The 15,751-nt window shown below is 44.2% G+C and overlaps 1 protein-coding gene across 2 annotated transcripts in view; it reads right to left on the reverse strand.

Annotated features, from left to right (window-relative positions):
- The window catches only part of SPPL3 (signal peptide peptidase like 3), a 53,837-nt gene that overhangs the window by 6,862 nt on the left and 31,224 nt on the right, over window positions 1-15,751 (reverse strand). Inside the window, exons 2-6 of one of the 2 annotated variants that reach the window (XM_027881966.1) lie at window positions 15,285-15,362; window positions 9,810-9,904; window positions 6,994-7,113; window positions 4,369-4,447; window positions 3,541-3,653 (exon numbers count right to left, since the gene is read on the reverse strand). In XM_027881966.1, coding sequence (XP_027737767.1) covers window positions 3,541-3,653; window positions 4,369-4,447; window positions 6,994-7,113; window positions 9,810-9,904; window positions 15,285-15,362 — 485 coding nt within the window. The remainder of the gene's footprint in view (window positions 1-3,540; window positions 3,654-4,368; window positions 4,448-6,993; window positions 7,114-9,809; window positions 9,905-15,284; window positions 15,363-15,751) is intronic. The other variant, XM_027881967.1, reaches the window with a different exon arrangement.

Genomic DNA, 15,751 nt, shown 5'->3' on the forward strand with positions numbered 1-15,751 from the left:
CCAGCACCTCTGCCAAACCCACCTGATCCGAGAGCTGCCACAACACTCCCTGTCACAGCTGCCAGTCTGAACGGAGCAGTGGGATTACTGTCACAAAAACATACCCTAAATCACACTGCACAACTGAAACCAGCTACAAAATGTAAGCAAGTTACTGAGGTTTAAAGAATTTCACACAGCAAAGCAGCAAGAAAAAGAACTGCATTCAGTAACTCAATATAGCCCTCAGTTACAGACTTCCTCTGGCAGAATAGCAAATACAAGGGTACAGTCTGTCTTAAATCAAAGAGGTTTCTCTAAAGCCAATGTTAATAATAGCTCAAGCAAGCCTGTATTTAGGAGAGGATTTCCAGGTTATAATTAACCAGAAGTTGAAATATTTTAACCAGTGAGAAGTTTTATCTATTGTTCACACACTCCATTTCTCTATCACTGAAATGAACACAAGCACAAGGCACTTTCATCAGACTAAGCAAATACTGGGTAGAAAAGGAGAAGGGAAAAAATCCTTCAGCTGACAGTGAAATACACATTGTAATAATTACACAGTTTTGCAACTGCTTTAGGAAATACTGGTAAATCTAAAGAACAAGGGAAGCAAGAATGCCTGGGAGCAAGTGCGAGGAATATGGGTCAAAGAGCAGCCAAACCACCACGGGCTTCGCTAAATGGAGGCCACCTCCCTTTGCCAATGGAAGAGCCCAGAAACCAGGAGAGGAACAAATCCCTGTCCAAGCTGGTACTGACAAACAAATAAGGCAGATCTTCACTGAAATATACTCCAAATCATTAAAAAAAAAAAAAAATAGAGACAAAGAGGAGAGAAAAGAGAGAGAGGCAGAGTGGCCAGACAAAGAGAAGCTCTGGTTTGGAAGTGCTGGGGATTGGCTTAACAAAGCTGAGTAAGAAAGAACTAACTGGAAGAGTTAACGTTCAATTAACAGAACTAGTTAAATCCAGAGTCCCTGCAAGCACACTCCTTATGGAACAGGGATATTCTGAGGATTAAGAATATTCTTGCCTGTGTGATTAGACTCTGGCAGCTCCCCTGCCCTCCTGCACCCAGAGCAGTGACAGCCCCCGATGCTGCTGGTGTGGGGTCTGGTTTACAAAGCACAGCGTGAGCTGGGGAGGATTTAAGTTCCCCCACAGGCCACAGTGACCTTTGAAAGACACAGGTACTGAGGTTCTGATCTGACCAAAGTGTATCTTAAAGGGAGGGAATAAGAACACCGGCTGTGGATCTGCCACAGCAGCTCCCGGGGTATCTGTGCCTGCGCAGTTCACTCTGGAACTACAGACGTTCCATCCAGCTACAGCATTCCCACTGTCCACTGTTTAGGAAAGCCTTTACTCAGGCTTTACCTGGGGACAGTGACCATCCTTGGGGATTCTGTCATCAAACAATCTGCTCTGAGAAATGAGCATTTCAAGACCTATAAATGTGCACCATCACGTGCCAGAACAGCCCCAGAGACAACATCTGCTCCCTCTCCCCTGTGACACACCCTGCCCCCAGCAGCCATCCAACCAAGGGCTGTGCCGGCGGGGGCACGGTGGGATTTGGGCAGCAACCACCACACCCTGATTTTCTGAGGACAAGAAATCCCCATGGAGTATTTCTCCTGTGTTTTCCTCAGCTCTTGAGCAGCAGAGCTCTCTCACACAGAGAGAACCAACTGCACAGCCACACAGCCAGAGCTCAGGAGGAACACCCGCCCGCTCCTCCCGGGCACGGTCACAACATCTGGTCCATTCTCTGCCAAACAGAGGATCCTGGTGGGCCCTGCACCCCCAGCAGCTGCAGGCACTGCCTCAGGACAGGAGTGCTGCACTGGGATACTGTGCTGACAGGAGACACGGGGCACTGGGGGCTGCTCCACTGTCACAGCAGAGCAGAGGGAAAGGCAGAGGTGACAGGATCCCACAGCCCAAGGAGTAAAGCTGCTGAGTCTGCAAAGGCCAGTAAATGCTGTTCCCTGTTCAGTGTCACTGGCAAACACTGATTTAATTGGATTTGAATAAATGACAGGAGGATCACCTATATAGTTCAAGCTGCCTTCATATAAATTACATAAAATACTTCAAAGCGAGACAGCAGCAACACAATTCAGTAAATCATAATCAACCTCCAGGAGAAATAAAAGCCAGGAACAACTGCACCAGCAGCTCAGAGCTCTGCAGATAAATTACCTCAAAGCCCACGATGTCAGACTGAAGCACTCACAAAAATAACTATTTTTAACTAAACGCTTCTGCTGATATCTCAGTGTAGACAACTCTTCAGACTCTGCCAAAATCCACACTTGACATTCCATTTGGCTTTGCAGCTACTGCAGATCAAAAGTCACCCTTGATTTCATGGTGGGCCACTCTGCTTATCACAAAACAAACTCAGCCTGCATTTTTTTCATTTCGTATCTGGTACTTTAAAAGGTATTTCCCTTCCATACAACAGGTGGGGCTTTTAAAGCAGCAAAAAGCATGAATGAAGCACAGTGCCTTAGCACAAAAGAAACAATGAAGGTGCAACAAGAGGCTTCTGTGTTAAGGACTTGCCTCTGCTGCTGCCTCGTTTAGGAGGAGCTGGAAGCCGATGGGATGAATGTTTTCTATTGTAGTGAACAATTCCAAGGGCAGGTGATGTTGTTCTGACAGTTTTCTTCAAGCAATCACAATCTCAGGGTGCCATTGCAGGATGTCCTAAGCCAGTTCAGCTGCCTGACCCTGCTGAGAGCAGAGGTGCTGCTCCTGCTGCCCCTTGGCCATCAAACCCACGCCATGCCCTCAGATCCCATCGTGCTGCCAAATTTACCTTTTGCCAAATTTAGCACATACCTGAGTGCACAATAATCCAGTTCAAGTCACTGCAGCAGCACAAAAACAGCCTGGCAGGAGCCGAGCACGCTGCCATTGTGGGGAGCTCAATCAGCTCCCCATGTGAGTGAGCGAGTGCCAGAGCCAGCACAAGAGATTTGGAAGGCAGGAGGGGAGGAGGAAAGCTCCTTTTCGGAACAGTAAGCTGGGAATTCAGTTCGACCAGCATGAAAAACCCCACTCACTCACACCTCCAAGCCAACTGGCCGCCTGCCAGCGGCACCGTCTCACCACCCATGGCAAGCAGCACAAAGATCAAAGACAGGCAGCCCCTGTGAGCTGCCTCACAACAAATTATTTGATCATCTGAACCAATAAACAACAAGATGCACAGCAAAAATGAACCAGATTGCAAAGATTAGGCCATGAATCACAAACAACCGCTGTCTCCACACATCTTTAACTCAATCTGGCTACTCACCCCACACCACACAGGGGTGGAATATCTTTCCTGAGTGTTCTGGCACTTCCTTGGAAGCTTTCACAAACCAGAAAAACAGGTGTCCCAAACACTCCCTGGCATGTTCCTGGTTGTTTCCAGGGACTCTGCTCCACAACTCAGCAAGCCATTAATATCAGCAAATTTCACCCATCATCACCAGGTGACTGATGTGTGAGAACAGGCACAAACCAGCAGTAAAACCCCTTAATTCCCATACTCACCATCCATAAGGAGCCAGTGGCCAGTCAGGACCCAGATAAGGACAAGCATCACAGACAGAGAAAACGAGAGCAGCTCAGCAGCAGTGAAACGCCCACAGCAGCCAAAGGAAATCCTGGGAACAACACAAACATCAGCCACAGGACTTTGTGTTTCCATTTAAAGAGCAGAAAATGGACACTTGGAACAAGGCTCAACTGCTGATGAAAGATGCCAAGAACAACTGAAGGGAAGTTCCTCTGTCACAAGTAGGTACCAAAACAGCAACAAAATAAGAGCTTTCCTCACATTCAAATAGTGTGTATAAAGCATGAGCTGCAGAGATGGAAAAAGCCCTGTAAATCTTGGCACCTCTCTTGAAATTGTTACCACGCTATTTTCCTAACACCACCTAAGACAGTGCTTTTAGCAACATGAACTCCAGTCACAAGGTTAAAAAATAAAATGAGTTTCAAAACAACTGTAATTTTCACTGATGTAACTACAGTCCCCAGAAGAGGCAGCATTAAAATCCAGAGTCCAGTGTTAACAAACATTAAAATCCAATACCCAAATCCCAAACTCTGAAATCTCGGCCAAAATGAGCCAAACTTCCTAAAAACCACAGTTGGGAAATCGAGTCCCCTGCAATGGGGTCACATTTCCCAGGCTGGCAAGGGCCAGTGACTTGCAGAAAATTGTGCTTCCTACTTTCAAAGTGGAAGCACGGAGTTGGCACAGAAAACAGCCTCAAACAGCAGCCCTGGAGTTAACGCTCATTAGAGAATTCCCTTGAAAAGTAAGAAACACAACACACAAGAAGAGGAGCAAAGGATTGCTCAGGTCCTTACTTGTTCTGAGGTGAGCAAGGCCGTGTTAAGTACTGGCACATCGGGAGCAGGAGGAAAGCAAAAGCTATTGTTGCAAGGACTACAAAAAGAAGAAAAGGTGATGTTAGGACACCCAGATCTGATTTCTGCAGTACACAAACAGGCTGCTCCAAGTGGAAAAAGCTCTTGCAACAATGTCCTATTATCATATGCTCAGTGTTATTATTACAGCAAGAGCAGCTCAAGGCTCCGAGGTTTTCTGCAGAGCTGTGGCTTTCAGACTTCAATGAAATGAAAGCTCTCAAAGGGATTCAATGCCCCATTCCCAAACCTTAAAAAAAGTCTTAAATCTATTCATGGTCGTGTCAGCAAGAAAAACAGCTTTTCACATATTCTGAGAGTCAGAAAAAAATCTTACTACAAACTGGTTGTGAGATTCTTTGAAAATTCTTCCAACATACAACGCAGACAAACTCAGCATAACAAAGGATTTTTCCCCACTTTTTAACTCAGGTAGTAATTTTTTCCCCCATCTCACTCAAACCTTTTTATTCATTACTGAACATGGTACAAATTCAAATAAGTTATAGCCTGGCAACTTCACTTTTTTAAAACACAAAGTGCTTTAAGTTTTTGAAACCAGGACGATAAAAATACATAAATATCCAAACAGACTATTTCCATAAACATTTTCTTTTTCAGGCAGCACATTCATCCCACCCACACATTTGTAAAAGCGTTTAGTAACTGCTGGTATTTATAATCATTTTTCCTTCCATTTTTTTTTTAAAGGGCCGTTTCAAAGGCTGGAGCTCGAGGGCGTGGAGACACAGACATGTCAGCAGCACATCCCAAACTGCTGCAGCAACAACACACGGACAGGAAAATGGAAGGCACTTGAAACCTTCTGCATCCTGCAAATCAGATCTTTGTGCTGTCCTCTACTCATTCCTTTCAAATTGGGATGGTTGCTGCTGGGTTTTAAAGGGGATTTTTTTTCTCTTTTTAATGAACATGAGGAGGAGTCAAACACTCTTTTTAGAGCACAGTTTCAGCCAACTGGAGAAAAGGAATTGGTTTGGTCAAACCACATCTTTCCTTTGGGGTGGGAGGAAGATTGAAAACAAAACAAAATTAAAAAAGGAGAGATCAAATAACCTAAAAAGAAAATTTAAGAAGTGTCTGCATGCAAAGAGCACCAGGAAAACTCACAGTTCTGTCAGTGTTTCCGAGAGGGGACAAAAAGCAGAATGAGTAGGGAAAGAATGAAGAGTGTGGCAGCTCAGCACACGCTGACACTGCACAACCTGAGCTGCAGGGGACAGAGGGACCAAAGTCCCACAGCCCCAGGTTCCCAACTCCAGCAGGGTCCCCATCCTGCTGAGCAGCCTCTGAGGGCACTTTGCATTCCAGAGGTTCTGGCTTTAATGACACTCTGATGCAAGCCCAGGGAAAAGCACAGAAGTACCATAAAAGCAGGTTCAAGAACAATTACCCAGGAGAACTGATCCCCAATCCTCCGAACCTGCAACAAGCCCCAGCTGATCCTCCAGTGACACACACGTTACAAACCAAGTTACAAGTGTCAAGGTCACTCTGGAAATAAATGGACCAAGGACCCTGACAAAATTTATCTTTTGGCATATAATATTGTGTATTTGTGTGTAGATTCCCCTAATATCTAACATGTGGTAGAATTTACCTGAAGTATTTTTTTTAATAGGGAAGAAGATGTGTGTCATAGGTTAAAGTTACAAGAGCAGAATTCAACAGGCCTCTGCAGGGGGTAGGATTAGTCTCCAGACTAGAGATTCAGATGTCACCCATTAACATCAGCCCTGTTTTGGAGGCTGGAGAGGATGAACATGTCAGGAGTTAAATCATAAGGAAAGCCTGCAATGAGAATATGTGACGTGGGAGAGGATGAAAGGTGTTTAAGGGTTTAAAAAGCTTCATGGGCTCAGTGTGTGGACTGAGTACCATTTTTAGGAGCTGCTGCACATCTGGAGCACAGGAAGAATCTTGCTACTCTCAATAGTAGCTGGTCTCTTGAAAAACTGCAAGAAGATCAAAAGGCCAAAATTTTCCAGAAAGAGAAGCCCTGGTATTTATTTAAATGACAAAATGTAACCAGTAAACAGGAGTGGAGGATTTGCATTTTTTTTTTCAATTTTGGTCTAAATTCAAGCAGTGTAAAAGACTAACACTCAAATGGTCGTGAGAGCATAAGGACTCTTGAAACAGAAAAACTGCATGAAAGCAAAATGAAACTAGGAAAAGAAATCTCTGGGCAGGATCCCCAGAGTTATTTCCCATAAAGTCCCTGAATTATGAAATACCACATACAGTTCTGAGCACCAATTTATAAACAAGTGAACTTCATGCAAAATAATACATCTGGCTTAAAGCTCTGGCAATTTATAGTTCAGTAGGTTTAGCAAATCTCTAAGTGGAAAATACTTCTCAAATAATACTTGTCACTTTATTTATAGCTACAGAGACACGAAAACACAACTGTGAAATCTGATGATCCTTTTTTTAATGTACTGTGGCAAGTATTATAATTCTTATCAACACAATTTAATGATATCAACACTTTCAGTTCTATTCCAATTCTTAGAGAGAGAGAAAAAACCCCTTAGTCACCTGCTGTGCATATTGTGAAGACAACTTGAACTGAGTCAAAGAAGAAGAACATGACTAGGAGAGACACGGAGGCTCCGATGGGGAGGAACAGCGCCTGGGTGGAGTCAATGGTTTGAATACCTGCGGGAGAGAGAAGGGACACTTAACGCTCACACACTGACTGCTGCCCCTCAGCAGCACCAGGGAGGGCTCTGACAGCACATTCCACTTCACTCCAGATCGTCCAGCTCGGTCACAACCGGCCCAGGTGTCAGTGTAGACACTGCCCGGCACAGCCAAGAGCTGGGAGCTGCAGGACAAGGAACGGATGTCACTTGTGCCACAGGGAGAGTGAATGACGAGCTGTGAAAGTTAACATTACTTAGGGTTAGGATACAGCAGTGACATGTCTGCTTCACGTTGCACTGAGACACAAAGGTGAGGGGCAGAGCACAGGAGAGGGTTACTGAACCCCTCAGCAGCAGGGGAAGAGCCTGACCCGTGCTGGGCTGACCCAGCTCATGCAGAGGGGGCCACGGCTTCGAACTCCACCAGGCGCTTCATCTGCATCACAGGCTGCAGTCACCAGATAACATCGAGCCTCACAATAACAGGCAGTTTCCAAAAATCACATTTACCTGTTTGTGAAACCCCCAGCTCAGAGCAGAGCTCTGCAATCCTTTTCTGCTAAAACTCAGGCTCATTTTATAGCTGGCAGCAATTTTAAACAGTGCACACACACTGAGGTATTTTATTATTTCCCCCCCTCAACCCTGCAGTGTGACCACTGGGGATGTTAGTAATGGGACAGGATATTTTTTACTGCGTTCTACCACAAGTTTTTAGAATTACTAACAAAATTGAGAAGCCCAAATATCCCCATATAGTCCAACAATTAACCAGTCTCTGTAGCTGCATTTATATTTGATCCCCAGAGGGGAAAGAAGCCGTAAGCAATAACCCAATTAAAAATACAAGACACAGTTACTCCTGTGGAGCACTAAAATAACAGGTAACATCTGAAGTAGTCACTTGATAAGTGACCAGTGGAAAATAATACAATACTCAGACTTAGGAGAGATATAAAACCAGCTGAACATCCCTGTGTTATCCCAAAATAATTAGACACTGCTATGTCTGTGTATGAAGGGGATTTTAAGGATCTTAAGGATAAGTTTTTAGTTTGTCAAGCAGAATACAGAGACATAACCACACAAGAAAATATACACACATGTTGTTTGTGTGTGTGTTTCTGTGGAAGAATGTGTCTTAAAATAACGGGTTACTTGCACAACTCAGTTACTGATGCATCTGATTATGTCAAAAACCCTCAAATTCCCATGGAACACGCTCACAACAATCTGTCTGTCTTAAATATCCAACCTTTTTCATAAAAGGAAAGCTAAACAACAAACAGGGAAGTCCTGACACCTGCACTGTACACTCATTTATTAGTTCATGCCACGATCTATTAAACATAAGCAGCACAGTAAATTTTAAAAATAAAAAGCAGAGGAACTCAGTCCCTTGGGATTTCTGGGTTGCTGAAGTCTGGCACAAAAGGTACCGTGCAATACAGCCAGTGCAGTGATGACAGTGTGAGGACACAGAAATCCTCATCTGTGACTGAGATCTGCTTCTCTTGCTCTGAGAAGGCACATTTATTCACATGCCCTTCAACTTCCCAAGGGAAAAACTGAACACAACAAGACCCCAGAAATGACACACTACACACCACCTTGGCATCTGGGAATGAGTGCCTGCAGCATTAAATGTCAGGGCTCTTCATTTCATTTCTGATCATTCTGACAGCTAATCCCCTTAATGTGCTTATTCCCCAGCCCCAGACTGTCTTCCCTTACTGCCCAGATGCCAAAAGCCTCAACTGTTCACTGCTGAATCACCAAGCACAGCAACCTCTTTGCTCTGTGCTGCCAACAGACGTGTCTGACAACTATGTAAATTCCAAGAGTCTATTTTAAAAAAGGCGAAAAAAAGCAAGAGACACATACAACATATGTTATTTAATTTATAATTTTAAAGCTATATTTCTTACTTTAAACAAAACAAGCTTGGCATTCAGGGTTTCATGCACAGCATCTCACTGCTGCCTTCTATACTTGAGGAAAATATTTCATTGTAGAGCCTGTTCTCAGAAGATGGCCATATAAACTGTTGTAAGTCAAAATCAGGTGTGAGTTTACAGCACAGTGTGTTCCACTCTAACTGTTCACTTCCCCATTTTTACCTGCAGAACAGTGTACTCCAGTGGCCAAGCTGCCTGGACCCTATTTACAGCTCCCAGAGGAACAGTCCCCCGCAGGAGCCGACACGTTAATCCCGCTCTGAATAGGCAGTGCAGACACATTTTTTGTTGTCCATTGTAAATGAGCTGCCCAAAGCCCTGTGAACTCTCTTCTGTAGTTTCTCCACTGAGAAGGCTGAATCATCCTGGGGGCCTATCAGAGCAACCCCACGGCCTGTCCCTGCCCTGGACTGGCCAACACATCACACCCAGGAGCTCCAGACAGAAAGGAATTACAGCCCCTGCTCGCTCGGGGGTGGCTTTGGAAAGCAAAGCTGTTTCCATTTCCACTGGAACGTGACAAGTTGTGCACATGCAATTCGTATGCATTATGGAAATGCTGATGTTTAAAATGAGGCTTCCATGGGCACGGAGCGACCCAGAGAGCAGTGAGAGGGCACAGTGAGGTGGGAAGTGCCCAGGGATCCCCTGGATTGGGGGAATCTGCGATGCAGCGGCTGGAACACGTGGCCAGGGGGAGCAGAAGGTGCAGGACACAAGCGAGGGAAGGAAAACAAGGAGCAAAGCTGACCCTTACTGTTATTGGTGCTGTTGCCATTGAAGGACCCAGTGGCACTGCTGTTGTCTTTCTCTTTGTCTTGATTCTCAAAGTCCATGTTGAGGGACCTGCAGGAGCAAAGCAAATGGAAACAGAGCAGATTTAAACTCCTGTTTAGGTTCATTCCCATCCTGTCACAGCACCCTCTCCCTGAAAAAGCTCTCAGTGCTGGTTATGAGAAACAACACCAAACACCCTGGGAAATGAAAACAAATAAAATGCTTAGTTACAGAAGAGGCACCAAATCCCAGGTTCTGACAGGAAGACCTTTCAGCAGTGTCTGCACTGGGGAGTGTTAAATATCTTTGCTGTGCTTTGTTGTTACCTGCATTTCTGGGAAGAGTAGAACGTGATGGAAGCACAGTAAATGTTTCAATTCTCTGATGAATTTGAATTCTTTCCAAGTTCTCATTTGGTTCCTTTTCATTCAAATTTAACTATTTCATTTTTAAGGCAATCAATAATGGTTTAATTTTTAAGACAATAATGTTGCCTCCCTCTAAACGCTGCTAAGAAGGATGACCCAAACTAGCTTACAAGTTAACTGTCTGCTGAATGTAAGGTCTTATTTCATTGAAAAAACTTCAGCAAAGCCTAAATTCTACATACACCCAGAACAGATGCCCAGAGGAAACTCTGAATAAATAGCACAAATTGACATAATTTAATTAATCCACAGGAGATGACAACACTCCCCTGTGTACCCAGCTCAGCTGTTATTGAGTCATCTTTTCATTTTGATATACACACTTCTAAAAAGTTCCAAAATAACACAGTATCCTACTCCTTTTGCCACAGTCCTTCACTTTGATGCAACTTGCAAATTATTTTCTGACAGATCTGGCATGACTTTCTGAAACGGGGGAATTTCACTTAAGGTCTGGTGGTTTGACCAGCAATACCTTCCATCACTAAATTCCACGCATTTTTTAATAAAGATACCAGCAATCAAGTTTACCATGATAGTTTCTCATTCAGATGCATGTATGTTATCCATGATTTAGCTGCATATTTATTTATTCAAATAAGCAAGAGAGAAGCACCAGGAGCACCATTTTCAATCTGCAGCAGCATCCAAATATTTCAATGAAACTTCCAGGTCAACAGGCATTAACTCCTTTTCAAGTTTAGCTGTAAATGTGCTGTGCTAAGTAAACAAATTCTATTAATTTGTCAGACAAGTAATAAATGCACCAGGATCTTCTAAACAAGAAGCAAGACAGAGGGGCTGAGCAGCTTCACTGCATAAACCAAAACCAAGGAAAAGGCTCTTCTTTGTTTCCTTTGCTTCTATTAAGCAAGTGCTCCCCAACAGTGACAGGAGATTTAAGCAGCTTTTGGGCCCAGGCTGAGCATGAGGAAGCTTCCACCTCAGACACGCAGTGCTTGAACACAGATGATGGATCATCACCCAAAGAGTTATCAAACATACAAAGAGGCAACAGAGAACACTGAAATTCTGACAAATTAATCTGTTGTTCTGAGCTTGTTCTTCTGAAGATCTCTCCGCTCTGCCTCTTGTTTGGAGTGCCTCCATCCCTCATTCACGCTCCCTCTTCCCCCATTATCCACTGTAGCTTCATCATTTTCCTCTCAAGCTCTAAAATCTGGGAGGAGGCTGACAGCCCTCCAGGCCTTGCTCCAAGATTCAGGCAAACAAGATCATTCTTTTCTCAGTGCAGAGTTCTGCTCCCCTCTGAATTAGCACAGTTTAGCAAGAACTTCACACCATCATTCTCCCAGTGGCACCAGGCAACCATAATTTAAGGGATTGCTATCAGCAGAGAAAACTGGAAATAAAAACTATTAGATCTACTGCTCATAAACAACCTCAGCCCCTCTCCTTTCACTGCAATGGTGTCAGCAATTATTATTACCTAAAACATCCCTGCTTCAAAAGTAAGCATAAATTAGGAAATTACTTTCACTTAGCAACACAGCTGCTGATCCCAGCCAACTCCTGAATAATCTCCAACTGTTTTATGATTTGGCTCTTCCCTCTGCTACAATTATGACTAACATAATAAAAAAACCTGAGAAGGGATCGCTAAAACACCCTCCAAGAAAGCCAAAAAATATATTGTAAAAAAATATTCTCCAAACTACTGGACTGAAGACAAACGACAAGCTGGGAAACATTTGCTGTTTTGTTCAAGTTTCTCCTGAGCTTCCAAAGGGAATGTTGGGCCAGCACCTCCCATGGGGCACTGAGCTGCTCCTCTGTTCCTGCTGTGGGTCCCCACGGCTCCAGCTGGGAGGATCTCCAGCAGAGTTTCAAAGCAGGCAGGAGTCCCTCCCGCAGGGAACCGCTCTGGAGGGTCACGCCGAGGCCAAAGGAATGAGTAAGCTGCTGGCACGTCACTGTCCTGAGAGTTCAGATTCAGCCATGGATCAGTTCCACTGCAGCCAGGGAGCCCCCAGGACACGTTCGTGCGGAACGACAGAGGGAACGGGAAAGCAAGGATGTATCTACAGAAGCGCCTGCAGACACAACACACGGAGTAATTCCTGCTCCTGAGGACAATCACCACCTGACAGCCCTGGGACTGTGGGAATGCCCAGCTGGAAATCCAACCAGCAGCACTCCATGTTCACATGAACTCCAAGTCCACCATGTCAGCCGCTTTCTATTTACAAATGCTCTGGATACCCAAAGCCTGGAGACGGAAGACTCCAGTTCCAGCCCGTTCTTTGGTTTGGTTTAAAAGCAGGGACTTGGACAGGGACATCCTGGGTTAAATCTGGCTTTACATAAGCTGAGACACCATGTCTGGGGAAGTGAGAGGATAGAAGAAGATTTAGCTGTTACCTGCCTGCAAAGTAGCCCCAACACTGAAGTCCCAAGGAAGCATTTGGACAAGAATAGGTGTCTGCCCTGCCCCAGGAAACACCCTGTTTCAAGCTGAGCTCACCTCTTTAAAAATCCTCAACTAACACAGATCCTTGCATGCTCCAGTTTACAGCTTGCAAGGGTTTAAAGGATGAGACTTGCCCCTTTGGCAGTCAGAAATAAAAGTATGTCAAGTTCAAGGACTGAGAGACAGTCAGAGTGTCCATGGGAGAGACGTTCCAGAGGGCTGGAAGCTAAAACTGCTGACCCGGCACAAACGTTGGAAGGCAATGCTCGTTCATGCACAGCAAGAGAAGGGGAACTCAGCTCTACCAACTGCCCTTCATTCTAGCTGTGGGCTTCACCCAGGATTTATTAGACATTCTTCTGGCTATACTGAGGGTTTGGGATATTTTGGTTTGTTTTGGTGCAGGATAAATGCTGCTTTTGTGAATTAGGACACTGGACCAAGGCTTTCCTTCAGTGTCCCGAAACTTCCTGCACCGGATTAGATCCACCACGCACATGGATTTTATCCTAATGACTCACCCACCCAATTCTCTCTGATCCTATTACAGCACTTCTGTCTCAGTCACTTGGCAGCAATACCATAATAACTCTACCTGCTTCTTTCCAACTGAAAATCAGAACCCAAACCCGCTTTCTGCCACACAGAGGTTAACTAAGGAGTGCTATTTTCCTTTTGGCTTGTGACAGCTCCTTTAAAGCACTCAGATCTAGATGAAGACATCACTGCTGCCATATGAGAACAAGCACCCTAAGCTGTGACTTTCAGCTTTCCAGCAAGACACTTTCCTAAGAAAACTCACCCCCTTCGGCAGAAATTTTTATTTTACTTCTTTAGGAATTTCCAATTGAATATAATTTTGTAACCTACTACCACTCTTTAATTTCTTAAATAACTTAATTGTATCTTTGTTAGCACCACTGTAACATTTTCTGTAAAGAGCTGCTTTTGACCTCATCTCTGACCAAGCAGAACTGGAGCTTGTCCAGTTCTCCATCAGAACTGTGGGTTTTAGCTCAGACAACTTAAAGGAACTGATACAGGAAATTAATTAGGAAGGTAATTTTACACATATGGGACCCCCTCTTGATCTACAATAGGTTACATCTTGGGGTTTTCAGGATACATGCAAAGAAGTGGCCTAGAACAGGACATCTCCTCAAGGGATTTGCATCCATCACCACTGCACCACCTCGTCAGGTAAGTTGGACTGCTCTGAAGTTCACAGTCCTTGCTGTGTGAGTAGCTCTAAATGTAAAGCACAGGACAAGATGGTAAAGAGCATGCACAGATACAAATAAGATGGCAAACAGCAGGGGAAAATTTTTAAGAGCAAGAAGCTCCAGGAAGGACAAGCAATTGAAGTTGAAGCACTCCTGCTGGTTTATATTGCATTATGTTCTCATAATTGAATTTTAATAAATGCTATGGCTTCTTGCAGCCAGATGCACAGTTCCTTTTCACACAACTGCATAAATTCCAATAGTTAATAATTTAATTAGTCCCACAACTGTATGCTAATCTGACTCAAAACATGACAAAAACCCTGAACAAATACAACCTTTTATTACTTTTTCGTTCTGATCACCTCTCGATTTTGTTTTCCTAAGGCCTTCTGTTTTAATTCCACCAGCAGTGCTGTTACCTAATGCTTGCTATCAACAACACACCAGCTCTGGCAAAAAACTGGCTCTTTCATTACATGACTTTATTAACTTATGATGGTGACACAGAACCTCTTATCCTGACAGCTGCAACTCCCATCACGTGCGTGACCACAGCTATCAGCGACGTCAGGAGCACTCCCAGCAGCTCAGAGACTGCACTGAGTGGATGGCCTTTTATCACACACTTGAGAAATGAAGCGCTGCTCTTCAAGGAGCAGGAAGAGAAACATGCTGTTTCTAAGTTTAAAAAAAAATAATACTTTCATGTTGCGATTATTTATTTTTTTAGTATGTCAGGAGGAGCCTCATCCTCGGGTGCCACCGCAGTGCAACAAACTGGACAACACAACATGCAAGTCTAAAGGGACAGCTGTGTTTTCTCTAAACTACACTCGAGTCTCCTAAATGAGACAGATTTGATTTCTGAAGATTCAAACTCATCCTGCAGCAGTTCTCAGATGCTCTGCTGGAATTCAGCACTGCAGTGTTTCCCCACTCCTGTGTTCAGCTGTTCCCCACTGGAGCCAACAGCAGTGGGACCTGGGAATCCCTGTGAGACAGGACTTGTTTGCCATCGCATGAGGACACGCTCCATCAACCAACACTGAACCACAGAGACAGTTCTGCTATCGACACCATTCCCTTCTCTCTCTCTCAACAATCCTTTAATACCCTCTAAAATACAACTTTACAGAGCTGTCTACAAGGACTGACTTTTCAGTTATCTCATACGGGATTGTACCAGCTCGCTACTATTTCTTCCTTTTCCATTTCCTTTCCAGAAGCAAAACCATTTCATTTACACCACAGCCATCAGTGTGACAAAGGTACAACGAAACAAAAGGCACAAACTGTATTCGGTCTCTTGCAATGTTTTTATTTGAAAAGCAAAAATTCTGCAGAACCTTAAGGAAAAATCTTACCTGAAACTGCCGTAGACTATGAGGAGAATAGAAATCAGGAAGGTAGACACTTGACTGGAATCCACAAGGGAATATGCCCTGGAATCAGGAAAAAAGAGGCAAGTGTGTCACCATGAGTGTCCATTTCTCCAGTGCCATTTGCTAATTCTTTTTCTTATCACATTATAAACAGAGAGCTGGATGACAAATCTTTATGGCAGCTCTCTCTGAAGTTCTCCTTTTCTTTAGGAACATAAAACCTGTACCTTGTAAATTAATTTTTATATTCCAGACTGCAGCATGCAAACCCTGTACAACCACCAAAGGGCAGCTCAAAAGCCTTGTGGTAATTTTTTCTGAACTCACCAGATTCAGATTTTTTTCCCTGAAACTCGTTAAAACTGCTTCATTTACAACTACTGAGCAGCTGAGGCTCACTTAGGCAGGGAGAAAAAAACAAAGTAGCCCCCAAAAAGCAAAGCCCAAAC

This window comes from Empidonax traillii, unplaced genomic scaffold (assembly GCF_003031625.1).
Source record: "Empidonax traillii isolate 1590-97213 ecotype Southwest subspecies unplaced genomic scaffold, ASM303162v1 scaffold99:size1466351, whole genome shotgun sequence".
In the NCBI taxonomy this organism is placed as follows: domain Eukaryota; kingdom Metazoa; phylum Chordata; class Aves; order Passeriformes; family Tyrannidae; genus Empidonax; species Empidonax traillii.